Genomic DNA, 28,000 nt, shown 5'->3' with positions numbered 1-28,000 from the left:
ACCAGAGCACAAACAAACAACCTGAAATGAAATAAAATTTAAAAGAAATTAATTTCATTGATGAAGCAGGTCTTCTCGGTTTATGTTCTGTTCTGTGATGTAGTAGCTGCAATGACAGCACTGCAAACGAGATATAACAGCAGAAACCAAACGTTTGCACTTCATTCAGTTAGGAAACAGTTTAACAACTTCTACATAGAAAATGTTTTCCTCAGTACTGTTGGGCAAGTTACTTTGAAAAAGTAATTAGCTATAGTTACTTCTTGAAAAAAGTAAGTTCTTAACTAAGTTACAATATTATAAAAGTAACTATGGTGTTACTTTAGAAAAAAGGTTTAACCCTCTGAGGTCCAGGGTTGATTTGACCTCTACATTTCACCTTTCAAGAACTTTTTATCATGCCTTGTTTGGTATCATTCTTTTCAGCACAATCTCACATCTGAATTTACAGTTATGTTTTCAATAATACAATTGATTAAAAAAATATATGTAAATAACCAAAACAAACAACCCCCCACCCCCATGAAATCATTTTTTTTTTTTTACTGTAACAACAACAAACATTTAACAAATCATTTTCATAACATGAAAATAGACATTGTACATTTTAAAAACCTATGCAGGAGTTTTTGCAAATAAAAAAAGTTATATGCAACTATTTAACTAAAAATGCAGCAAAGACTTTTTTTAATAACCATTTTAAACTATTTACAGAACACTCTGCATCAAATAAGATGCCACACAAATTATTTGTGCCACCACGTTATCTTAAATTGGTCATGTAATTGGTTTACCATGACTACTTTATTCTTCCTCATCCAAACAATGGGACTTGTGATACTGTTTCGCCCCACTTGCTCCCAGCAAGATGAACACAGCTTCAACGATCTGTGTGTTGAGAAACTGTAACATGTCCGCACCGCATTTTCTTCATAGTAACAGTAACAGCAACAGCATTATAACGATAAAAATAGTAATTAGTTAGATTACTAATTACTGAAAAAAGCAATGGCGTTATCCCCATCACTGTTGCTTGGGTACAGAATTGATAATGCCCTTAAAACATTTTGTAAATAGAATAATTTGTAAAAATGTGCCACTTCCACCTGCTTTTAAAATGAAACTCTAACCATAACCTCCTCACTAACATGCTGACTTATGTTTAACTTTGCACTCAACACAGCTTGCTAAACTGTTAATTTTGTTAAAAGAGTACACCTCTAGATGTGTATTTTCATGTGACGCAACAAGTGAGCACGATATCTAAATGAATTCCCACAAGTTTTGCAATGATATGGTTTCTCACCTGTGTGTATTCTTATGTGCTCTTTTAAATGACTGTTACGGGTGAACATTTTCCCACATGTTTTACAATGATATGGTTTCTCACCTGTGTGACGTTTTGTGTGTATCAAAAACAAATTTCTAAGTGAAAATGTTTTCCCACATGTTTTACAATAATAAGGTTTCTCACTTGTGTGAATTTTTTTGTGCCTCAATAAGCCATTGTTACGTGCAAACATTTTCCCACATATTTCACAGTGATGTCGCTTCTCACCTGTGTGCGTGGTCATGTGGATATTCACATCGGTTCTCTGTCTAAAACTTTTCCCACATATTTTGCAAGAATATGGTTTCTCACCTGTGTGGATTCTCATGTGCTTCACTACAGAACTACTACGTACAAACATTTTCCCACATGTTTTACAGGAAAATGGCTTCTCCCCTGTATGGATTCTATAATGTCTTTCCATTTCATAATTATATTTGTAGGCTTTTCCACAAACATCACATTTTAAAGACTTTTTACTTTTGTCAGACTTGCACTCACTGTCAGGCGTAGGTTGGTGTTCTACATTATTGTGACCTTTTTTTTTATTTCTTCGTGATTGTGAATCTTTCTTCCTTCCTCCCTGATATTGTCTCACTGCTACAGCAGAGCTGACATAGTTGAGTTGGTCTCTTTTTGGTTCTGGTTCACTGTGGTCTCTTTCCTCAGCAGCAGTCACCATAAAGGCATGAATCTCCTCCTTCAGTACCAGCTGCTCTCCTTCCTGACTGCTACAGAGTTGCTCCTGTTCCTCTTTAATCTGTGGGGCTCCTGGTTCCTCTTGGTCCAGATTGGAGCTCCTCTCCTGGTTCCAGAGCTGCTGGTCAGCGATAACTTCCTCCTCCTTACAGAAATGCTGCTGTGGGACATCTGGAGGGGAAAAAGGAGACAATTAAAAGAAAGGTGATGTGAAAACAGAAAAATGAAATCATACTGAGCAAATATACTGTGCAAAAAATAAAGTGCAATAAAAATAAATGTAATGTCCATATCCATGTTGCAGAGTGCGCCGCTATTTCACTCCTCTCACACGCCAACTAAAATCAGCTGATTGTAGTGCAAGAACAGTGGGATCAATAACCAGACAGACTAACAATTGAATTACTTGAATTGGACTACCAGGAACCAGTTCTTTAGGATAGCCAGTGCCCAGCAGTCCAGGTCCTTGGATTCCCGTCCCTAACCCACTCTGCTACTTAACTGACCAGATCAATATGCCAGTAGTTTGACTGACCTGATGCTATACTCTGGTTAAAAAGCATTCCTTTAATTTTTTGAGCAGTGCATACTGTTAAAACAAGGCTTAAAAGTATGAATGTCAGTCACAAAAACACAGTTTACACCTCTTGTCAGTGCTGATGATGACTGACATCAGCTGTTGAAAATACGAGATTAATGCAGAAATGTTGGTTGAATCCTCACAGTTAACAGATAAATCAACTCTCATTAAAAATAAACTCTCATTAAAAATCAGCTACAAGGAAAAAAGGCCACAAACGATTGACAGAGAGAATACAGACCCTACTCCACAAGTTAGCCCATGAACAGAGAAAGTACTGTAAATTCACAGTAACTGCCGTCTCCTTACAAATGTTCATTAGATTGACCACACTTACACAAACTGTATATAACTACTAACTCTCCAGCCATGTTGATGGATTGCCTATATTGGCTGGAAATATTCATTTCCAGAGGAAAGACACAGACAGGAGATGCTTACAGGATGTGATGTGACAACACTAATGAACTATTGATGTGTCACATTTGTCCAAGGCGTATTTCATTGTTATGGAAAAGGAGAATATTAAAATCATGATGAACAGGGGTGGTGATTTCTATGACTTTGTGTATATAATTTGGAATTTTGTACAAATGTAGGCCAATAATAAATATATGATATCATTTCATTCTTCAAGGTTTATTTGCATGACGCACAAACAGACACAATTGAAAGGTACAAATGTGCATGAAACGAATTCAAACGTGGTGCAGATGTGTATCACAAGTTGATCTGGCTGTAGGCTGTGGCACTTGGCCAGAGGTGGCGTTGGTTGACTCGAGTCCATGTTAGTGCACAAAGTAAACTGCTCGCTTTAGTTGTGAAGCAAAAACGCTGAAACCGTAGAAATAAAACGATAACGACGAGTAGAGTCTCCCGATCGTTTACTCTTGCTGTCCTGTGAACAACATCGGCGTGGTATTAATTGTTTGCTGTTTTCGCGATCGCGTCGCGCATGAGGATATCACCAAGTGGTACATAAGTACATTTTTCTTACTTAAGTCTCCAAAAAGTCCTCACAATCAGAAACGTCCCGCAGAGCTGTGATCAGGATCCTCCCTCAGAGGGACACTCACCTGTCCTGTGCAGCTTGATTTCGGGTTTCCAGGTGATATCCAGCAGTCTGCGCTGACGGTCGATCTCTTCCTCGTACTGGACGATCGTTTTTTCAAACTCCAAGAATATTTGTTCAGCAGCAGCAGTTAGTCGCTCGTTGATAAACTCTCTCAGATACTGAACTGAAGGCATTGTTGCTGCCACAGCTCACACACTCAGCTCACACACACAACACAGTCTCTGTGCTCAGGCACACACACGATAATAAAGGACGATAATGGCGCCTTTCCTTTGTTTACTTCCGCCTGGTGTCACGCGGTGAGGTTCCGGCAGTACACGAGTGTTGCCTTTAGTTCCTCTTTAACGTCTCGGTTTGTTGCAGTAAATGAATAAATGATTGTGAGCAGCAAGGCTGCAGTGAGAAGAGAAAACAGATCCATGCATGAATTAAACTCCATGCAGGCTGTGGAATAAAAATAAAGGAAATTATTTTGACTGTTTAGCTTTCAGTGCTGACTTTTATTTAGTTTTTGATACACAACTAAATAAATCCATCATATTGATATAAAAATATCACAGACAAAAGAGCAGAAACCGCAGCAGCTTTTTTCAGCTGCTGTATCAAATAAAAGGAGTAAAACCTTTCAGGTCTTTTAAATCTGACTCCAACAGTTTTCTCAGAGGTACACTTATTATTACACGAGCTATAAATGTTTACTGGTTACAGATTTACATAAATGTAATATTTTACATTCAAAGTGAAGCCCAGACATGAGTGTTTAGTGGATGTTCTTTGGCTCAGACCCCACAGAGAGAAGAATCAGATGCTCTGTGTGAACAAAGTTGAAGCAGGAAAACTTTAAAGAGCAGCATGAAGCACAAACTGTGCAGGACCTCCTGAAGACACACAAGCTGTCATCAGGATTCAACAGGACACATCACATGACAACAAAAGCAGCTCCTCCTCCTCCTGACTGCAGAAAACTGTCTGACTCCAGCTGTGAACACCAGACCACTCACAGCTCATAGCTAATAACCCCAAAGACATGTTGCTGCACCTCTTTTGCTTCTATCTCACATTATAAGTGAGTTTAAGAACAGGGTTAGGGGAAAGAGTTACAGGAGTCTAATGTGGGCTCAAGAAGAGAGAAACACTGTGAAGAGTTGGAAATCACTCCGATTCTGGAAGTAGAATAGGCAGCAGGAAATTGACTTTATAAGTCATATTTTTTTCAGTGCGCACATTTGTGATGTCATTATTTGGTGCTCTGAAGTAAAACATCCTCTGGTAGCAGTGTGCATTGGACCCTGTGTGCAGTAAAGACTGTTAGTCGGAGTTATGTTGAATTAAAATCACTGCTGTATAAATAAATCAAATTCAAAATAAAAGCCTTCCTGTGTAGTTTTATTGTGAAAAGATTTGTTTCAGTGCACAAAAAATGGGTCTGACTCCTGCATCATAAACCTTTTAAACCAAATTATACTCCAGTCCTTCTATTCATTAAAAATAGAAACAGAGGTGGTGCAGTGGTTGGCACTCTCCCCTCGCAGACAGAAGGTCCTTGTGGCTTCTCTCTGGGTACTCCAGCTTCCTCTCACAGTCCAAACACGTGGATGGTAGTTTAACTGACGAGTTTCAACTTGACATCAAAACATACAAAAACATAAGAAACTGAACCTCAAAGGTTGTTTGAGTCTGGTCCTTTATAAAGTTGTACATGTTTTTTCAGCCTCGCCTTCCCAGACACTGTTTTCTCTAGATGGGAATAACGGCGTTACTTTTTTCAGTAACGAGTAATCTAACTAATTACTATTTCTATCGTTACAACGCCGTTACAGTTACTAACAAGAAAATGCGGTCCGTTACTATTTTTTAACAAACGGATGGTTGAAGCTGTGTTCAGCCTCATCTTATATCAGCTGCAGGAAGTAGCTGTAAGTAATCTGGACGCTACAGCTTTAAGCAGCTGCGCGCTCCCGCGGACGGCAATCACGATCACTGTCTAGCACAACACCTGGAGCTAAGGGGGCAAAACAATCGCATGAGTGCTGCTGTTTGACTGAGGAAGAATAAAGGAGTCGTGGTCAATCACATGACCACTTAAAGACAAAGCAACAAGGTGATATATACCAGTTTATTTCCTCAATAGTTTCGTCACGTTTACTGTCTAAGGACAGCGCAGGGAGCACTCTCTGCTTATGAGCAAAAAACAAGAACAACAACAAAAAAAACAGGGGAAGTTTTAGGAGTGACGGAGAGAGAGAGAGAGCAGAAAAAGAGAGAGAGCGAGTTTTGAGATGTGAGAGATTTGTGACGTTTAGCGTGTTTGGAGTGTGTAGTTAATGTGTTGTCTTGTGTAGTTAGTGTGTAGTGTTGTGGATAGTTTTGTGTTGTGTGTCAGAACAATGAGGCGACTGCTGTCTCCAGGTAGAAACAGGAGTGACACACCTGCTGCTGTCAGACCTGCAGGTATCAGGCTGTGATGTTTCCTTTATAGTGGACAGAAAGTATTTTTTTTGGAGTGGCACAAATAATTTGTGGCATCTTATCGAATGCAGAACAGCTGATTGTTCTATAAATAGTTTGAAATGGTTATTTAAAAAATCGAGGTAAAAGGTAAATGGACGCAAATAACTTTGTTTGTAAAACCTGTGCATATGATTTAAAGATTGACAGTTTATATTTGCATTTAAAGTTATGAAATATGATCATTAAACATGTTTGTGGTTGTTACGGTAAAAATATAACTTTTTCTACTCTGATTTTATGTTTTTTGTCTGATTTTAGATCAATTGTGTTAATACAGTTTGTCAAAATAAAAACATGACTGTAAATTCAGACACGTGAGGTTAGGGATACCAAACAAGGAAAAACAAATAGTTTATAAAGGTAAAATGTGGAGGGAAAATCCAAAGTAGTTAAAAATTCCCAATTATACCCTGGACCCTAGAGGGTTAAACATTTTTTTTCTTTTTTTAAAATAACGCAATAGTTACTTTTCAAGTAATTAATTACTTTTAGAATATTGTAACTCAGTTAACGAATCGAACCACCAACGTTCCGATCAGTAGATGACCAGCTCTATCTCCTGAGCTACAGCCACCCATTGGATAAAAACAAACAAAGAAAGAAAACAAACAGCTGTTGTGCATTTTTGATTTATATCATAATTGTAAAATTCTAACTTTAATTCAACAACACAGTAGATTTCAGTTTTTTGATACACATGGAAAAGACAAGACAACAACAAAAATTAAAAATTGATCACATCGCAGTCTGACAGCTGAAGACATCAGGCTGATCTGACTGTTCAGGAGAATAATGCAGAGGCTTCCTGCGCCGTAACAGTGGGTGTACAACAAGTTTCTGTAAAAAACCGGTCGTGGTGGTGAGCAAAATGACCGTTACAGCAGGTATACTACTGCGTTAAGGTGGTTTAACTCTGAACCTTTAGAAACTCTCTACCTAGACACCGTTTTCTCTAAAAAGACTTCTAACCTGAGGGGTAGATTATGAGGATGATATTAAGGGAACAACTGCACATTGGAGACCTGAAACTTACAGCACTTTTAAAGTGAAACTCTGAACACATTACCTGCTCCTGACCAGGTTATATATACAGTGTAATGCTTGTTGTGGCTGCACCAGGACACCAGGCATTCTGTAGGCAGACTCATCCCCGTCCGAGATGAGTCCAATAACGGTGCAGTCATCTGCAAACTTGATTAGCTTGACAGACTGGTGGGTGGAGGTGCAGCAGTTAGTGTACAGGGAGAAGAGCAGAGGAGAAAGAGTCCAAGACATTCTTTCCCAGCTTCACAATTTCTGGGGGTAATAATAGATGAAAAACTTAACTGGAGAGCTCACTTAAGATATATTCATTCCAAAGTATCACGTAGCATTGCAATACTAAACAAGGCAAAACAGGTATTCGACAGAACATCACTTCATATTCTATACTGTTCACTAGTTTCACCGTACTTAAGCTATTGTGCAGAGGTCTGGGGCAATAACTATAAAACCACATTACATTCACTTTTTACTCTTCAAAAAAAAGCAATTCGAATCATCCACAATGCAGGTTATAGGGAACATACAAACTCACTATTTTTGCAGTCTGAAATATTGAAAATTGACGATCTAGTGAAATTCCAAACAGCACAAATTCTATTTAAAGCAAAAAATAAAGAACTGCCAGGTAATATTCAGAGTATGTTTTTTTTGAAAGAAGGAAGTTATAATTTAAGGGGTTTTTGTAACTTCAAAACAATGAAGGTACGTACTACAAGAAAAGGCTTTTGTGTTTCTGTTCATGGAGTGAAACTATGGAACTGTCTGAATATGGAATTAAAGCAATGTCCAAACATAAAACTGTTCAAAAATATGATCTTCTCGAACTATAAAGAAAAGGAAAATATTTAAATTAAGTGAATGTCTCTATTTAAAAAAAAACAAAAAACAAAAAACAACTCATGATGTGATATTATAGTATATAGTATATCAGAAATCTGTTCACTATTTTTATTACAAATTATATCAGTAAGGAAGCTGACTAAATATTAACTGATAATTTATGGCAAAGGGGTGGGATTAAACAAGTGTTTACTTCTTCCCACTCCCTTTCAACATGTAAATTAATAAAAAAAAATTTTGTATGTAATTTGTACAGTATATATATATATATATTTTTTTCTTTCTTATTTTCTTTTCTAAATGTACTTGTATATTGTTCACATGTTGAAATAAATTACCAATCAATCAATCAATCAATCAATCACATGCTGCTTCCTGTTCGTCAGGAAGTCAGTGATCCACCGGCAGATGGGATCAGGCACATTCATCTGGGAAAGCTTGCCTTGGAGATGGTCTGGAAGGATGGTGTTGAAGGCAGAGCTGAAGACCACAAACAGGATCCTGGCGTAGGTTCCTGGGGAGTCCAGATGCTGCAGGATGAAGTGTAGAGCCATGTTGATAGCGTCATCTGCAGACCTGTTGGCTCTGTATGCAAACTGCAGGGGGCCCAGGAGGGGGGCCGTGAGGGTCTTGATGTAGGAGAGAACCAGGTGCTCAAATGACTTCATGACCACAGATATCAGAGCCACAGGTCTGTAGTCATTTAGTCCAGTGATCCTTGGTTTCTTGGGGACAGGGATTATGGTAGAATCAGAATCACAATCAGAACCGTGTTTATTGGCCAAGTATATGTGCAGACACATACAAGGAATTTGGTTCCGGTAGATGGTGGCTCTCAAGCACAGCAATGTAAATCTCCCACACACACACACACACGTCTATATATACACATTACACATACATACACATACATACACAAAGCTGTGTAAACCAACTATAAATAACTAATCTAAACTTATATAAATAAAATACAGAAATGAAATGAGGTGGAAGGACTTGAAGCAGGCAGGCACATGACATGCCTGCAGTGAGGAGTTGAAAATGCCAGAAAACACTGGGGCCAGCTCGTTTGCACAGTGTCTGAGGGTGGCAGGAGACACACCGTCTGGGCCAGGAGCTTTTCGAGCATTCAGACTCTTAAACTGCTTCCTCACATCTGCTTCATGAATATGAAGAGTTGTAGTGGGAGAAGGTGGTGTGGAGGGAGATGTTGTAGGTGAAGTGTTTGATGGTGGTGATGGCTCTATGGAGCGGGGAGAGGTGGGGGAATGAGTGTCCAAAGTGTCTCTATTGTTGGGGCCGTTGGAGGTGTGAAGGCTGCTTGATGGCTCGTCAAAACGGCAGTAAAAGTCGTTAAGGGTGTTGGCCAAGAGCAAGTCATCAGTGGAGTGGGGGGTTTTAGGCTTGTAGTTGGTGATATTCCTAAAACTTTTCCACACAGAGGCCGAGTCATTCTCTGAGATCTGCTTCTGCATCTTCTCAGAGTGCTGATGTTTAGCAATGTCCACTTCTTTAGTGAACCTGTACTTGGCCTCTCTGTAGCAGTCCCTGTCTCCGCTTCTGAACACCTTTCCCTTTTCCAGCCACAGCTTTTTGAGTTTAGGAGTAAACCAGGGTTTGTCATTGTTATAACTCACCCTGGTGCGTGATGGCACAATGCTGTCCTCACAGAAGTGGATATAGGAGGTGACAGTGTTCTTAAACTTGTCCAAGCTGTTAGAAGCAGCCCTCATTGTGTCCCGGTCTGTAGACTTTCTCACATGTTCATCACTCCTAGTCTCGTCCGGATTATTTCCTAGTCAGTAGCTCATTGCTGAGTGATATTTCAGACACTGAGATTCACCCTGTAGCTGTCAGCGATCATGCTCCTGTATCTTTAACACAGATACATAAGAAGTATACTACACCAAGTAAAAACTGGAGATTTAATACATCACTGCTCAAAGATGAAGAGTTTATTAAATATTTTAAAAAAAGAGTGGACTCTATATTTAGACTTTAATGACACTCCTGGAACATTAGTTTCTGTTCAATGGGAAGCAGGGAAAGCTGTGATTAGAGGTAAAATAATTTCCTTCTTGTCACATAAAAAGAAAGAAGACGACAAAAATATTCAAGAATTAGAAAAAAAACTATCAAATCCCTAGAAGAAGCCTACGTGTCCCACCAAGATCAGGAAACATTGAACAAAATACGCAAAACAAAACTAGAATTAAAAGAAATCATTAATTTATAAAAAAAAACAAAAAAAAACGACATTCTTAGTACAAAGATCAAACTGGTTTCATAAAAGGTAGGCACTCATCAACAAATACACGTAGATTACTTGATTTTATAGACTACTCATGCAGTAAAAACATTGAAACTACAAAGTTTTCTTTAGATGTAGAAAAAGCATTTGACAGAGTTAACTGGACATTTCTATTTGCAACTTTTCACAAATTTGGTTTTGGAACCTCTTTCATTAACTAGTTAAAAATATTATACAATTCCCCAACAGCTTGTGTCAAAACAAACGATCAAACATCCTCCAGCTTCTGTCTCCTTAGGGGTACCAGGCAGGGATGCCCACTCTCCCCTTCACTGTTTGCAATTTTTATTGAACCACTAGCAGCAGCAATTAGACAGAATTCAGTAATTAAGGGCACAAAGTGCAAGAACGTGGAACATAAAATCAGCCTTTATGCGGATGATGTGTTACTTTTTCTCCAAAACTCACAAACCAATCTCTCTGGGATGATTGAATTGATAAACTCTTTTGCAAGAGTCTCAGATTATTCAATTAACTGGTCGAAATCTACAGTCCTTCCAATTAATTGCTCCTCCATAACTCTTCTTCTTCTACCCCTCTGCAATCTGCAATGTTTCTCCTACGCTTGCAGATTTAGCTAAGTTAAACCATATCCCACTTTTAAAAAAAAGTAGACGGCGAGCTGGCTAGATGGAAATGTTTACCTATATCACTCATGGGAAGGGTTGCCGCTATAAAACTGATGGTCTTACCAAAAAAATAAATTATTTATTCTCAGTGATCCCAGCTAAACCACCACAAGATTGGTTCAGATCTCTAGATTCATATACGTCCAAATTCCTTTGGAAAAATAAACCCCCACATATAAGCTTAAAAACACCACAAAAGACCAAGGATAAAGGAGGATTAGAACTACCTAAAATGCAGCACTACTTCTTAGCCAACAGGCTTCAGTTTATCTCAGGATAGCTAAAACATACCTTCTTAGACGAACCTTGGCTAGATGTAGAACAAGCACTTTGCAATAATCTAGAGATTTCAGATCTACCATTTATCAGCTCAAACATCCAATGACATGAATGCTTCAAAAGCTTCAACATCAGCTCTTCTCTGACAGCATGGTGGGAGTTTCTAAAATTGACGGAGTCTTCATTAATCCCATGCAAACGTACACCTATCTGGAACAACCCTGACATATTACAAAACAATACTATAATAAACTTTCCAGATTGGAGTGGTAAAGGAATCAAATCCTTAGCACAAATATTGGAAGGAACACAATTTATTCCATTTGACAGACTAGTTACACAATATGGGATCAACAACAAAAGATCTTTAGAATATCAACAAATTAAATCCATAGTAAAAAATTTAAACCGGGTCAACTTGAACTACAAACACCACCAAGTGTGGTACAATTTCTTACTCTTAAAACCCCAAAATTACTTTCCAAAATTTACAGAATGCTTTCTAAAACAGATGAATCAATATCACTTCCTATTGCAAAATGGGAAGCGGATTTATCAGTTAACTTAGACCAAAACTTCTGGTCTCAGATTTGCTTGAAAACCTTTCATCTAATTGGAAATCCCAGTCTTCAACTAATTCAATAAAAAATACTACATAGAGTGCACTATACAGGTCATCGGATGTTCAAGATGGGTTATACGTCTACCAACAACTGCTCACACTGTCAAACCAATACACTGGACAATTATATCCACGCTCTTTGGTCCTGTCCACCAGTTCAGAAGTTTTGGCACGAGATATGTGAAGACTTTTCAAAGTGTCTGAAACACAACATTCCAACTTCCCCTTTAGTGTGTTTGTTGGGCAGCTTACACAGTTTCTGTCTGATTTCTCAGACTTTTTATCTGATTTAGTGCTCAGCTCAGATAAAATAATTATTGTGGGTGATTTTAACATCCATGTAGATGCTAAAAATGACAGCCTCAACATGGCATTTAATCTTTTATTAGACTCAATTGGTTTCTCTCAAAATGTAAAAGAACCCACCCACCACTTTAATCACACTCTAGATCTTGTTTTAACATATGGCATAGAAACTGAACATTTAACAGTGTTTCCTGAAAACCCTCTCCTGTCTGATCATTTCCTGATAACATTTACAATAATTGATTACACAGCAGTGGAGAGTAGACTTTATCACAGTAGATGTCTATCTGAAAGCGCTGTAACTAAGTTTAGGAACATAATCCACTGTTATAATCCACTGTTATCATCTTCAATGCCCTGTACCATGTTATGGAAATTTTAACAATAACCTGCAACACACCCAGTGAGCTTGATTTGAAGTGGGTTTAATAAACACATTGCAATGTGGAGAGAGCATCCCAGTGAAACACCAGGACAATCTCTGAATTGTGGCCACCGCCCTCTCATCTTATATACGGACACACAGACAAAGAACATTCCTCAAACTCTTACATGTTGGCCCCTCTCATGGGGGGAGGGGGGGGGACTAGACCTCCTCCCGCACACAGAGAATTATGACCTTGTTTTCTGCTTAGCCATCACCTAAGGATTTACTGTAGCTCCTGTGAAAACTAAGGCCTCAAATCAGAAGTACCTGACTCCGTGGTATAATTCTCAAACACGTAGCCTAAAGCAGATAACTCGCTGGAGTCGCAATGGCGTGTCACAAATTTAGAGGATCATCATTTAGCCTGGAGAAATAGTTTCTTCAATCTGTCTGTGAAGGTTCTCAGTCATCCAGGTCATCGTAGTCAAAGGAGCTTGCAAAGAAAAGCGTCTGGACTTCTTTAAGTTACTTGAAGACGTTTAACCTCTCATCCGAGAAGCTTCTTCAGTTCTAAGGTCAAATGGTGGAGAATCCCAGATATAAACCTAGTGGGAGTATCCCCCCACAGAGTTTCTTCAATCGTCACTGATTGAAGAAACTAAGAACAACCCCAGGTTTCTCTTCAGCACTGTAGCCAGGCTGACAAACAGTCAGAGCTCTTTTGAGCCAACCATCCCTTTAACGTTAACTAGTAATGACTTCATGAACTTCTTCACAAATACAATTTTTATCATTAGAGAAAAAATTACCAATAATCATCCCACAGATGTAATATTATCTACAGCTACTCTTAGTACCATTGATGTTAAGTTAGACTCTTTTTCTCCAATTGATCTTTCTGAGTTAACTTCAATAATTACTTCCTCCAAACCATCAATGTGTCTTTTAGACCCCATTCCTACAAAACTGCTCAAAGATGTCCTGCCATTAATTAATTCTTCGATCTTAAATATGATCAACCTATCTCTAATAATCGGCTGTGTACCACAGGCCTTCAAGCTGGCTGTAATTAAACCTTTACTCAAAAAGCCATCTCTAGACCCAGCAGTCTTAGCTAATTATAGGCCAATCTCCAATCTTCCTTTCATATCAAAAATCCTTGAAAGAGTAGTTGTCAAACAGCTAACAGATCATCTGCAGAGGAATGGCTTATTTGAAGAGTTTCAGTCAGGTTTCAGAGCTCATCACAGCACAGAAACAGCTTTAGTGAAGGTTACAAATGATCTTCTTATGGCCTCATCTCTGTGCTTGTCCTGCTAGACCTCAGTGCAGCATTCGATACTGTCGACCATAATATCCTATTAGAGCGATTAGAACATGCTGTAGGTATTACAGGTACTATGCTGCAGTGGTTTGTATCATATCTATCTAATAGACTCCAGTTTGTGCATGTAAATGGAGAGTCCTCTTCACACACTGAGGTTAATTATGGAGTTCCACAGGGTTCAGTGCTAGGACCAATTCTGTTTACATTATACATGCTTCCCTTAGGCAGCATCATTAGAAGACATAGCATACATTTACACTGCTATGCAGATGACACACAGCTCTATCTGTCCATGAAGCCAGATAACACACACCAATTAGTTAAACTGCAGGAATGTCTTAAAGACATAAAGACCTGGATGGCCGCTAACTTTCTGCTTCTTAATTCAGACCAAACTGAGGTTATTGTACTCAGCCCCGAAAATCTTAGAAATATGGTATCTAACCAGATTCTTACTCTGGATGGCATTACCTTGGCCTCCAGTAATGCTGTGAAGAACGTTTGACTCATTTTTGACCAGGACATGTCCTTCAACAAATATAACAATATATATAAATATAATAATATCACACACTGGTGAGGGCAAGCTACATTGTAGCCACAGCCACCCTGGGGCGCACTGACAAAGGCGAGGCTGCCGGACACTGGCGCCACCGGGCCCTCTGACCACCACCAGTAGGCAACGGGTTTAGTGTCTTCCCTAAGGACACAACAACCAAGACTGTCCAAGCCATGGCTCGAACCGGCAACCTTCCGATTACAAGGCAAACTCCCAACTCTTGAGCCACGATCGCAGTTACAACATTATAAAAGTAACTAAATACAAGGAAAAGTAACTATTGTGTTACTTTAGAAAAAAGTTTAACCCTCTGAGGTCCTGGGTTGATTTGACCTCACATTTCACCTTTAGAAACTATTCATCTTACCTTGTTTGGTATCAAAACCTCACATCTGAGGTTATAGTTATGTTTTCATTAATACAACTGATCTAAAATAATATTAAAAAAACCAAAAACAAACATGAAATCATATATATATATATATATATTTTACTGTAACAACAACAACATTTAACAAATCATTTTCATAACATGAAATGGAAATAGAAATTGTACATTTTAAAAACCTATGCAGGAGTTTTGCAAATAAAAATGTTTTATGCAGCTATTTACCTAAAAATGACAAAGACTTTTTTTTTTAAAATAACCAATTCAAAGTACTTACAGAACACTCAGGTTCTGCATGAAATAAGATGCCACACAAATTATTTGTGACACCATGTTATCTTAAACGGGTCGTGTTATTGGGTATCATGACTACTTTATTCTTCCTCAGCCAAACAGCAGGACTAAGATAAACACAGCTTCAACCATCTGTGTGTTGAGAAACCGTGACATGTCCGCACCGCATTTTCTTCATAGTAACAGTAACAGCGCTGTAACGATAGAAATAGTAATTAGTTAGATTACTAATTACTGATAACACACTTAAACCATGTTGTAAATAGAATAATTTGTAAAAATGTGCCACTTCCACCTGCTTTTAAACTGAAACTCTAACCATAACCTCTTCGCTATCATGCTGTGTTGACCATTAGTTACCATGCTGACTTCTGTTTAACTTTACGCTCTACACAGGTTGATAAACTGTTAATCTTGTTAAAATTACGCTTCTACATGTGTATTTTTATGTGGCACAAAAAATGAGCACGATATCTGAATGCCTTCCCACAAGTTTTGCAATGATATGGTTTCTCACCTGTGTGTATTCTTTTGTGCTCTGTTAAATAGCTTTTACGGCCGAACGTTTTCCCACATGTGTTACAATGATATGGTTTCTCACCTGTGTGACGTTTTGTGTGCATCAATAACAAACTTCTAAGTTGAAATGTTTTCCCACATGTTTTACAGTAAGGTTTCTCACTTGTGTGAATTTTTTTGTGCCTCAGTAAGCCATTACTACGTGCAAACATTTTCCCACATATTTCACAGTGATATCGCTTCTCACCTGTGTGCGTGGTCATGTGGATATTCACATCGTTTCTCTGTCTAAAACCTTTCCCACACACTTTGCAAGAATATGGTTTCTCACCTGTGTGGATTCTCATGTGTTTCACTACAGAACCACTAGATGCAAACATTTTCCCACATGTTTTACAGGAAAACGGCTTCTCCCCTGTATGGATTCTATAATGCCTTTTCATTTCATAATTATGTTTGAAGGCTTTTCCACAAACATCACATTTAAAAGACTTTTTACTTTTGTCAGACTTCCACTGACTGTCTGGCGTAGGTTGGTGTTCTACATTATTGTGACCCTTTTTTTTATTTCTTGGTGATTCTGAATCTTTCTTCCTTCCTCCCTGATATTGTCTCACAGCTACAGCAGAGGTGAAACAGTTGAGTTGGTCTCTTTTTGGTTCTGGTTCACTGTGGTCTCTTTCCTCAGCAGCAGTCACCATAATGGTATGAATCTCCTCCTTCAGTACCAGCTGCTCTCCCTCCTGACTGCTACAGAGTTGCTCCTGTTCCTCTTTAATCTGTGGAGCTTCTGATTCCTCCTGGTCCAGATTGGAGCTCCTCTCCTGGTTCCAGAGCTGCTGGTCAGCGAAAACCTCCTCTTCCTTACAGACATGCTGCTGTGGGACGTCTGGAGGGGAAAAAGGAGACAATTAAAAGAAAGGTGATGTGAAAATAGAAAAAAAATCATACTGAGCAAATATACTGTACAAAAAATAAAGGAAGACTTTGAACAAGTATCAGATCACAATGGAAAATTAAATTAAGCTTGATATCTATAGTGCCATGGACTGGGTATGTGTTGGGAATGAAAGGATGCCATGTGGCTGAATTCAAGGACTCCCTAAAAATTTTACTGCAACTCAAAATGGTACTCAGTAGTTTAATTGGCCCTATTTGCTTGTAGGGCAGGGGTGTACAACTCCAGTCCTTGAGCGCTTCTGTCCTGCAGCTTTTAGATGCATCCTTGTTCAGACACAACTGAATCTAATGAATGGCTTGTTACCAGGCCTTTGCCAAATTTGATGGCGTGCTGAAGAGGTATTCCAACCATTTGATTAAGCAGTGCTGGGGTAGGGATAGGGATGGGTACCGGTATGGCACCGGTTCTGACATAAACGGTAACAAGACCGAAAAGCAGCGCACATTTCGGTGCTTTATTTCGGTGCTTTTTTTCCTGAAATGTCATACACTTTGAATTCTAGCCGATCATTTTACCTTTGCAAGCGTAGTAGGCGGGCCCAGGTACGTACGTTCTTTTTGAGCAGAGCGACAGATAAAAAATGCCTAAGGCGAAGCGATCAAAGTCTGGCTGTACTTCACAGCAAAAGATGCAAACTCAGCAGCCTGCAACAAGTGCTTTAAGGTGATACTGTGATACTGCGCAAAGGAGGTAACTCCTCGAACCTGGTGACGTATAGCATTTTGTTAAAAGCCGAGAAATGCGCCGTATTTGATAGCTTGCTGCGAGACCTCACACCGAGCACATCTACTGCGGGTGGGTTGCCCGTTATCAGACCCAGAGTTAGCAACATCCCCCAAGAACCCGAAGAGAAGAGTCCTGGCCCCTAGCCCTGCCAATGTAGCAGAAATGATGACGGATGATGATGGCAGCAGCAGCCGTTCTTCTCTGAGTGAGTAGCTTAATGTTGTTCGTGTGTAATTTACGTTGAGTACGCTAACCACGTTATTAAGAGTGTCCACATTAACGCATGTAAGGTGAACTAGCAAACACCGTCGTAGTTACATGTGGCTGTCTTCTTGTTTGATGGCAGATACTCCCTTCACCCTGGCCAAAAAGGCAAAAATGACCACAGAAAAAGTGGAGAACATTTAAACATGAGAGATTTTTGGACAAAGTTTGTGGGGTTTTTTCTCTATTGATTAAGCACTGCTTCCAGCCAAGAGTGATACCATATATCCCTTGTATCTGCAGAAAAGGCTAACGTTGTCTTTTCACAAAAAAAAACCCCCCAAAACAGCTGAACATAAGGTTTTTGGACCAATTTTGTGTTCTCCATTCTTTAAGCACCGGTTTCAGCACCGTTTAAGCACAGGCACCATTTCAAAAGTACCGGTTTGGTACTGGTATCGGATAAAACCTAAATGCTACCCATCCCTAGGTAGGGATGCATCTAAAAGCTGCAGGACAGTGGCTCTCAAGAACTCGAGTTGGACACCCGTGTGGGCATGAAATGACAGGTGTCCTGGGGGATCCCCTCCTAGATCTTGATCTGCCCATCACTGAGCTCCTGGACAGTCTGAGTTGTAACCTCGTAGTACCAGATGGAATGAAACATAACGTCCCAGATATGGATGGAAATTGAGAAGAATTAAGTCATTCCAACTGATTATTGATAACGCTTAATGTTTCAATTTTGTATCATTCTGTCTTCGATCCTTATTGCCTCTGCTTTTAAAGTCACTGCTACCATTAAGCAGCATATCAAAGACATTACATTTATGCAAATTAATTTGTGCATGTTAGAGGCATTTCCCCTGCTGTGATCAGTGCTGAGGTCGTTATTGCAAAAAACAAACAAACAACCCACAACAACAACGACGAAAAAACGTTGTTACACATATTACATAGAGGACTTAAAATTAATGCAGTATTTACTCCGAAAAGAAAGTAACTTGTTGTACTACTCGTTACAAAATTTTAATGTTAATGGGGTCAGCTCTCAACTGCAGCGTCACTCTGGGCTCTTGGCTAGCTTAGCGTTAGCATGCTGTATGCACAGAGCCATAGTTGTGTTAGCAGTTAGGGCTGTGCGATATGACCAAAATCTCATATCCCTATAACGATATAAATCACAAAAATTTAACATTCTCTGTAAATTCTGTGATTTTCGGACAGCTCGACTTGCGTGAAGTGTTTCCAGCTGGGTGTCGTGTACCTGGAGTTGAGTGTTTTAACCTATGCATGAAACAATACATTTTTAGACATAAGTTGTAACGGCCGCTGTTGTCTTTGTTAGTATATATTACACGGCGTGCTGCGGGGAAAAGCCTGTTCTAACGTTTGAGTCTAAGGTTTATTTTTTAGCACCCGACGGCTCTTTTTTGCTTCTCATCTGAAAATACTCTGGATACTCTTTCATGTGATTTAGTTTATTTGAAAAGTCTCAACAGGATCTTGAACTTTATTGTTAAAGGTTTATGTGGAAAATAAACAAGCAGACACAAGATGGTTTTACCGTCGTTGTTGGAGACTGGAGACTCTGTTGTCCTGCTGGGAGACTTCAATGCTCACGTGGGTAACGACAGCGAGACCTGGAGCGGTGTGATTGGGAGGAACGGCCTCCCTGATCTGAACCCGAGCGGTGTTTTGTTATTGGACTTCTGTGCAAATCACAGTTTGGCCATAACGAACACCTTGTTCGAACATAAGAGTGTCCATAAGTGCACGTGGCACCAGGACGCTCTAGGCCGTAGGTCGATGATTGATTTTGTAATCGTATCACCAGACCTGCGACCATATGTTCTGGACACTCTGGTAAAGAGAGGGGCTGAGCTGTCAACTGATCACCACCTGGTGGTGAGTTGGATCAGGTGGCGGGGGAGGACGCTGGACAGACCCGGTGCACCTATACGCGTAGTGAGGGTGTGCTGGGAATGTCTAGCAGAGGCCCCAGTCCACGAGATCTTCAACGCACACCTCCGGCAGAGCTTCAACAGCATTCCGAGGGAGACTGGAGACATTGAGTCCAAAATGGACCATGTTCAGCGTCTCCATTGCCGAAGCTGCTGCATTGAGCTGCGGCCGCAAGGTGGTTGGTGCCTGCCATGGTGGTAATCCCCGAACCAAATGGTGGACACCAGAGGTGAAGGGAGCCACCAGGCTGAAGAAGAAGTCCTATCGGGCTTGGTTAGACTGTGGGACTCCGGAGGCAGCCGACAGGTATCGACAGGCCAGGCGGAATGCGGCTCGGGCAGTGGCTGAAGCAAAAACTCGGGTGTGGGAGGAGTTCGGAGAGGCCATGGAAAAAGACTTTCGGACTGCCTCGAAGAGATTCTGGTAAACCGTCAGGCATCTCAGGAGGGGAAACCGGTGCTCTGCCTGCACTGTGTATAGTGCTGGTGGAGCGCTGCTGACGTCGACTCTGACAGTGGACTCATCTCTGTGCTTGTCCTTCTTGACCTTAGTGCAGCATTCGATACTGTTGACCATAATATTCTATTAGAGCGATTAGAACATGCTGTAGGTATTACAGGTATTGCACTGCAGTGGTTTGTATCATATCTATCTAATAGACTCCAATTTGTGCATGTAAATGGAGAGTCCTCTTCACACACTGAGGTTAATTATGGAGTTCCACAGGGTTCGGTGCTAGGACCAATTCTGTTTACATTATACATGCTTCCCCTAGGCAGCATCATTAGAAGACATAGCATACATTTTCACTGCTATGCAGATGACACCCAGCTCTATCTGTCCATGAAGCCAGATAACACACACCAATTAGTTAAACTGCAGGAATGTCTTAAAGACATAAAGACTTGGATGGCCACTAACTTTCTGCTTCTTAACTCAGATAAAACTGAGGTCATTGTACTCGGCGCTGAAAAGCTTAGAAATATGGTATCTAACCAGATTCTTACTCTGGATGGCATTACCTTGGCCTCCAGTAACACTGTGAGGAACCTTGGAGTCATTTTTGACCAGGATATGTCCTTCAACGCACATATTAAACAAATATGTAAGACTGCGTTCTTCCATTTGCGCAACATCTCTAAAATTAGAAATATCCTGTCTCAGAGTGACGCTGAAAAACTAGTTCATGCATTTATTACTTCCAGGCTAGACTACTGCAATTCATTATTATCAGGATGTCCAAAAAACTCACTGAAAAGCCTTCAGTTAATCCAAAATGCTGCAGCAAGAGTACTGACAGGGACTAGAAGGAGAGAGCATATTTCTCCTGTTTTGGCTTCCCTTCATTGGCTTCCTGTTAAATCCAGAATTGAATTCAAAATCCTGCTCCTCACATACAAGGTCTTAAATAATCAGGCCCCATCTTATCTTAATGACCTTGTAGTACCATATCACCCTATTAGAGCACTTCGCTCCCGCTCTGCAGGCCTACTTGTTGTTCCTAGAGTATTTAAAAGTAGAATGGGAGGGAGAGCCTTCAGTTTTCAGGCCCCTCTTCTGTGGAACCAGCTTCCAGTTTGGATTCAGGAGACAGACACTATCTCTACTTTTAAGATTAGGCTTAAAACCTTCCTTTTTGCTAAAGCATATAGTTAGGGCTGGACCAGGTGACCCTGAATCCTCCCTTAGTTATGCTGCAATAGATGTAGGCTGCCGGGGGATTCCCATGATGCATTGAGTTTTTCCTTTCCAGTCACCTTTCTCACTCACTATGTATTAACAGACCTCTCTGTATTGAATCGTATCTGTTATTAATCTCTGTCTCTCTTCCACAGCATGTCTTTATCCTGTCTTCCTTCTCTCACCCCAACCGGTCGCAGCAGATGGCCGCCCCTCCCTGAGCCTGGTTCTGCCGGAGGTTTCTTCCTGTTAAAAGGGAGTTTTTCCTTCCCACTGTCGCCAAAGTGCTTGCTCATAGGGGGTCATATGATTGTTGGGCTTTTCTCTGTATCTATGAAGCGCCTTGAGGCGACATTTGTTGTGATTTGGCGCTATATAAATAAAATTGAATTGAATTGAATTGAAAAGTCGACTGAGAAAATTGTCAGGCGGTGGAAGGAATACTTCAAGGACCTCCTTAATCCCACTGACACATCTTCCAAGGAGGAAGCAGAGTCTGGGGATGAGGGGAATGACCCTCTAGGCACAGCCAAGTGGCGGAGGGCTTTCACTTTGGTGGCCTCAGAATCTCATCTCTGCTTTTTGCGGATGATGTGGTTCTGTTGGCTTCATTGGGTGGGGCCCTCCAGCTTGCACTGGAACGGTTCGCAGCTGAGTGTGAAGCAGCGGGAATGAGGATCAGCACCTCCAAATCTGAGGCCATGGTTCTCAGCCGAAAAAGGGTGGAGTGCCCACTCCGGGTCGGGGATGAGTTCCTGCCCCAAGTGGAGGAGTTCAAGTATCTCGGGGTCTTGTTCGCGAGTGATGGGAGAAGGGAGCCGGAGATCGACAGACGGATTGGGGCTGCAGCTGCAGTAATGCGGACGCTGCACCGGTCCATCGTGGTGAAGAGGGAGCTGAGTGTAAAAGCGAAGCTCTCAATTTACCGGTCGATCTACGTCCCTACCCTCACCTATGGCCACGAGCTGTGGGTAGTGACCGAAAGAACGAGATCGCGGATACAAGCGGCAGAAATTAGCTTCCTCCGAAGGGTGGCTGGCCTCTCCCTTAGAGATAGGGTGAGAAGTTTGGCCATCCAGGAGGGGCTCAGAGTAGAGCCGCTGCTGCTCCACATCGAAAGGAGCCAGCTGAGGTGGTTCGGGCATCTGACAAGGATGCCTCCTGGGCGCCTCCTGGGTGAGGTGTTCTGGGCATGTCCCACCAGGAGGAGGCCCCGGGGCAGACCTAGGACACGCTGGAGAGATTATATCTCTCGGCTGGCCTGGGAACGCCTTGGTGTTCCCCCGGATAAGCTGGAGGAGGTGGCTGGGGAGAGGGAGGTCTGGGCCTCTCTGCTTAGGCTGCTGCCCCCGCAACCCGGCCTCGGATAAAGCGGATGAAAATGGATGGATGGATGTTGCTAACGACAACGCATAAAACAGGCACTTATCCATCTATAGTGTGGTTATATTAAATATAAGAGAAAGAGAGAACTTTAGGAAAGTAATATAGCCACTACAGTGACCATCAAAATGATGAAAAAAAATATTGCCGTAAACAGTTTATTTTGTGACACCACAAAACAAACGATAGCGTAAAATTAAACGACAGACGTTTTATATCGTCATCTGATATACAGGGTGTGCCACTTATATGGATACACTGTAATAACATGGGAATGGTTGGTGATATCAAAGTCCTGTTTGTGGCACATTAGTATATGTGAGGGGGCAAACTCCTCAAGATGGGTGGTGACTATTTAGAAGTCGGCCATCTTGGATACAACTTTTGTTTCTTCAATAGGAAGAGGGCCATGTGACACATCAAACTTATTGGTAATGTCACAAGAAAAACAATGGTGTGCTTGGTTTCACCATAAGTTTATTATGCTGTATCCATATAAATGGCACACCCTGTATATCGTTATATCGAACAGCCATATTAGTAGCTGATTTGTCCTGGATGCAGTTTCTACTTGACCATCATGTTCTCATCCTTTTGTGCAATAAAAATAAATGTAATGTCCATATCCATGTTGCAGAGTGCGCCGCTATTTTACTCCTCTCACACGCAAACTAAAATCATCTGATTGTAGTGCAAGTGCAAGAACAGTGGGATCAATAACCAGACAGACTAACAATTGAATTACTTGAATTGGACTACTGGGAACCAGTTCTTGAGGATAGCCAGTGCCCAGCAGTCCAGGTCCTTGGATTCCCGTCCCTAACCCACTCTGCTGCTTAACTGACCAGATCAATATGCCAGTAGTTTGACTGACCTGATGCTATACTCTGGTTAAAAAGTATTCCTTTAATTTTTTGTGCAGTGCATACTGTTAAAACAAGGCTTAAAAGTAGGAATGTCAGTCAGAAAAACACAGAAAGTTTACACCTCTTGTCAGTGCTGATGATGACTGACATCAGCTGTTGAAAATACCACAGAAATGCAGAAATGTTGGCTGAATCATCAGAGTTAACAAATAAATATATTCTGTAGCTCAGGTGGCAGAGCAGGTCAGCCACTAATCAGAAGGTCGGTGGTTTGATCCCAGGCTGCCTCCTGGCTGCATGCCAAATATCCTTGGGCAAGATACTAACCCCATGTTTGCCTACTGGTGGTGGTCAGAGGGCCCGGTGGCACCTGTGTCCGGCAGCCTCGCCTCTGTCAGTGCGCCCCAGGGCAGCTGTGGCAATGTAGCTGCCATCACCAGTGTGTGAATGTGAGTGTGAATGGGTGAATGACTGAATGTAGTGTAAAGCGCTTTGAGGTGCTTAAGGACTAGAAAAGCGCTATACAAATGCAGACCATTTACCATTTACCAATATATTCTCATTAAAAATTAGCTACAAGGAAAAAAGGCCACAAATGAATACAGAGAGAATACAGAGCCTACTCCACAGAGGAAGTCCAGCAATAAGGACAGAGGAGGGTTTAACTACAAGCTGCAGTTGAAAAGCTGTAGATAATAAATATACTGTAGTGAGCTGAGGAATCACTAAACCAAGAACTCACACAGAGGAACTCAAGCTTCAGAGCCACAAGCGGGCGCTCTTTTATATAGCATTTACATACCTTCTAACTTAGATATTTAGCTCGACTCCAGTAACTGGTGAAAGTGAATTCAGTGCTCACTGACAGCATGGTAGTGGCAGTGTTGTCTTATAACAAGGAGGTTCCTAGTTGGAAACCAGCGATTCACCAAGTGCTTAGATGATTCAGGAGGGAGCTTTTTGACTCCAAGTACCTAAGATGTACTCAGCTGCTGCATTACTAGAGAAGAACAGGCTCCTGAAAGCACACACTGCACAAAGTTCTGTCTTCATGTCCTGGAGACTCACTCAAATGTGGGAGACATGATCGGCTGTGTGGGTCGGCCTCCTCTGACGCATCACCTTGAACCCATAGCTCCGCCCCTCTCCTGTAGCTGAACCACAAACCACACCCAACCACAGCCATGTAATTAAAAGAATGATGTTCTTTAAAGTTCTAAGATTCTGATTTCTAAAATAATTAAATTATTGCAGTTTTATTATTGTTTTATTTAAAAGACACTTTTAGAGCTGTACTGGATTTTTTAAAGATGAACTGTACCAGATACATTTCCTTTTACCCAAAGCCTAATTTATGAAACCACATGATCACAACTGTTCACATGGTGTATTTGAGTGGTGTAAACACCAAACAGGAAACACATACATTACTCGTCAAAAGTTTTAAAACAGCCTAATTTCAATAATTTCAGTTATTTATTGCAATTTAAGTTGTTCGAGTCCAAAGAATAGCTCGAAGTGGTACAAAAGTGGTGAACTGCTAGAGGTTTTGGTTTTTTTTAAAGGTAAGGTAACCAAAACTGAAAAATAATGTACACAAAATTGGTTAACAATTTAAAGCTGTTCTGCGGCAATGGAGGTTGATCAAGTTGATCAGTATTGTACTGCAGAAAGTAGAGTGTTGGCAAGAAAAAGGCAATTAAGAATGGAAGATAAGGTGTAACAATGAAAGTCACTGAGGTAAACTGAGGTAATAGTGTTTGGTGCCAAAGAAAAACGATTACAGGTCACCAGAGAACTTCAATCTGTACACCTAAAAACCACAAACCAGGAGAGAAATGTAGGTGTAGTGATGGATGCAGACCTAAACTTAGAAAAACACATTAAGACAATAACAAAATCAGCTTACTATCACCTCAAGAATATTTCAAGGATAAAAGATCCGATGTCTCAACAGGACCTGGAAAAACTAGTCCATGCATTCATCTTTAGTAGGCTTGATTACTGTAACAGCATCTTTACAGGTCTACCTAAAAAAAAATCAGTCAGACAACTACAGCTCATTCAGAGCTCTGCTGCTCGAGTCCTCACTAAGATCAAAAAAGTGGACCACATCAGTCCAGCTCTGAGGTCTTTACACTGGCTGCCTGTCCGTTAGAGGATAGACTTTAAAGTTCTGATGCTGGTCTATAAAGCTCTGAATGGTTTAGGACCAAAATACATCAGTGACCTCCTGACCCAGTATGAACCTTCCAGATCCCTCAGGTCATCTGGATCTGGTTTTTTATCAGTTCCCAGAGTCAGAACCAGACACGGAGAAGCTGCATTCAGCTTTTATGCTCCTTATATCTGGAACAAACTCCCAGAAAGCCTCAGATCAGCTGAAACACTCAGTTTATTTAAATCCAGGTTGAAGACTCACTTATTCGCAGCTGCATTTAAATAAAACACCAAATCCACACTGTTAAGCTTAAATTTCAAAACTACTGTATCTACTGTTTTTTTTAAATCAAGCTTTTTATTTGTTTTTGTTCTGTAAATGTCTCTGTAAAGCACTTTGAATCACCTTGTTGTTGATTTGTGCTATATAAATAAACTTGCCTTGTACAGTTTTCAGGTCCATGTCAGACTTTTCATAACCAAACCATGTCCCTGCTACAGAGGCAGCCCCTCGTTTAGGAATAAGGTCCTGGATTTGTTTAGACTGGTCCTTCTGTTTGAGATACCTGGTTCTGCCTCGTCTTTACTGGTCATGCTGGGATTCTTTGTCCCTTCAGTCACGCAGTGACTGTAAGTACCATTTACAGTCACTTCATGTTTTTATTGGAGGTAATTTGTTTAATGCATATTCTGAATTTTGATGTTTGAGAATAATGTGTTTTTTCATCATTTCAGTTTATTTGAAAAATCTCAACAGGATTTTTAGCTTTATTTTGAAAGGTGTATGTAGAAAACAAACAAGTGGACGGCAGAGCCACACGATGGTTGTACTGTTGTTGTCGCTACAAACCGACGCGTAAAAACAGTAGCTTGTCCGTCCAAAGAGTAGTTTGGGGGGCGCGGAATGAAAAGGGAAAAAACAAAACAAAAAAACGCTGCTAGCATGGGGCGCCTACACAAACGCAAAGCAGGAGATGAAGCATCGCTGAATATGTTTCCAAACCAACTTCATTCTAAGCCAAAGACTAGAAAATATGGTGAAGCAAATCTTCCCTTTGGCTTCACCTGCACAAGTGCCGAGGTAGGTCTCCCCTGCAGGATTGGTTTTCCCTGTGTAGGGAGCACCGCTGGGTTCTCCAAATCACGGACAAACAGGATCCCACAGCTGTTTATGTTTTTAAACCCATTTTGCACAGAGAGGCATTTTTTTTTGAAAAATGTATTAATACACAGGAAAAAAACTACATGTAATATAATTACACCTTGACGCCTCTGCCTTTGTAAATAGAGGGACAGTAACTGCTTGTTTATATGCAAGCGTGTAAAACCTGAAGACAGAGACAAAATACTGTTAATCTGACTATCTGCTATCCTGCAATTCATCTCATGTAAGCAATAACGTGGCGCATAGCTGACGTGAAAAAAAGGCACATACCTTTAACTTTGCATGACAAACTCTGTATTCCTCATCCACAGGTAAACGCAAAAAAATTAGTTTTAAAAAATCTCAGTTTTCGGTAATTGGAAACGTCGTTTACGTGGACGAAACAGCTGCGTTTTCATACCCGTGTAGGTGCGGACGCAGCGTAAAACAGTTAGTAGTTTATTTCCTTACTACCTGCAGATTGTATTTGCTTAATTGTTTACTAAATGTTTGAGGTGTGAAATAAACCGTAATTGAGCAAAATATGGGTGTGTGTGGTTGGAGGATGTGTTAGTGCGTGCGTGCGCGCGAGGGGGGGAGGGGGTGCGAACATTTTTCTGTAAAACAAAGGGGGGCCCAGCGAAAAGAGTCTGGGAACCATTGCACTACAGTGACCATCAAAACGACGAAAAAGTAAGGTAAACTGGGTGGCACACAAAACAAACAATAGCGTATAACGTGAAACAACAGATGTTTTCATATCGTGATCCGATATATAACAGTCACATCTACCAGCTGTACATTAAACTGCATAAAGTCCTCACAATCAGAAACGTCCCGCAGAGCTGTGATCAGGATCCTCCCTCAGAGGGACACTCACCTGTCCTGCGCAGCTTGATTTCGGGTTTCCAGGCGATATCCAGCAGTCTGCGCTGACGGTCGATCTCTTCCTCGTACTGGACGATCGTTTTTTCAAACTCCAAGAATATTTGTTCAGCAGCAGCAGTTAGTCGCTCGTTGATAAACTCTCTCAGATACTGAACTGAAGGCATTGTTGCTGACACAGCAACACACTCTCTGCTCGGTCACACACGTGGGACGGTATTAGCTAGTGATGTGTCCTGTGTGTCGAAGCTTCGTGTGTCGAGTAATCTCGGGGGAGTTTTTGTGAAGCGCGTATCAAGGCTTGCTTTGATTACGTATGCAGTGACGTTAGAGGCCTTGTGGGCAA

General features: G+C 40.9%; 1 protein-coding gene across 2 annotated transcripts; it reads right to left on the bottom strand.

Annotated features, from left to right (window-relative positions):
* LOC146496902 (uncharacterized) lies at positions 1-27,956 on the bottom strand. 2 transcript variants are annotated; one of them, XM_085140951.1, is made up of 4 exons: positions 27,650-27,956; positions 16,379-16,569; positions 3,686-3,818; positions 1-2,200 (listed from the first exon to the last, which is right to left on the bottom strand). In XM_085140951.1, exons 1-4 carry the CDS (start codon positions 27,819-27,821, stop codon positions 1,221-1,223), a joined length of 1,476 nt encoding a protein of 491 aa, XP_084997077.1. In that variant the 5' UTR covers positions 27,822-27,956; the 3' UTR covers positions 1-1,220. The 2 variants fall into 2 exon arrangements, with proteins under 2 accessions (XP_084997077.1, XP_084997076.1); XM_085140950.1 differs by lacking the exons at positions 16,379-16,569; positions 27,650-27,956 and having other exon boundaries at positions 1-1,390; positions 1,643-2,200; positions 3,686-3,975.
* Positions 27,957-28,000: the final 44 nt, after the last annotated feature.

The sequence above is a fragment of the Neolamprologus multifasciatus genome, chromosome 18, assembly GCF_963576455.1.
Source record: "Neolamprologus multifasciatus chromosome 18, fNeoMul1.2, whole genome shotgun sequence".
Lineage (NCBI taxonomy): Eukaryota > Metazoa > Chordata > Actinopteri > Cichliformes > Cichlidae > Neolamprologus > Neolamprologus multifasciatus.
The sequence above is the reverse complement of the archived record's forward strand: the minus strand, read 5'-3'. Positions and strand labels throughout refer to the sequence as shown.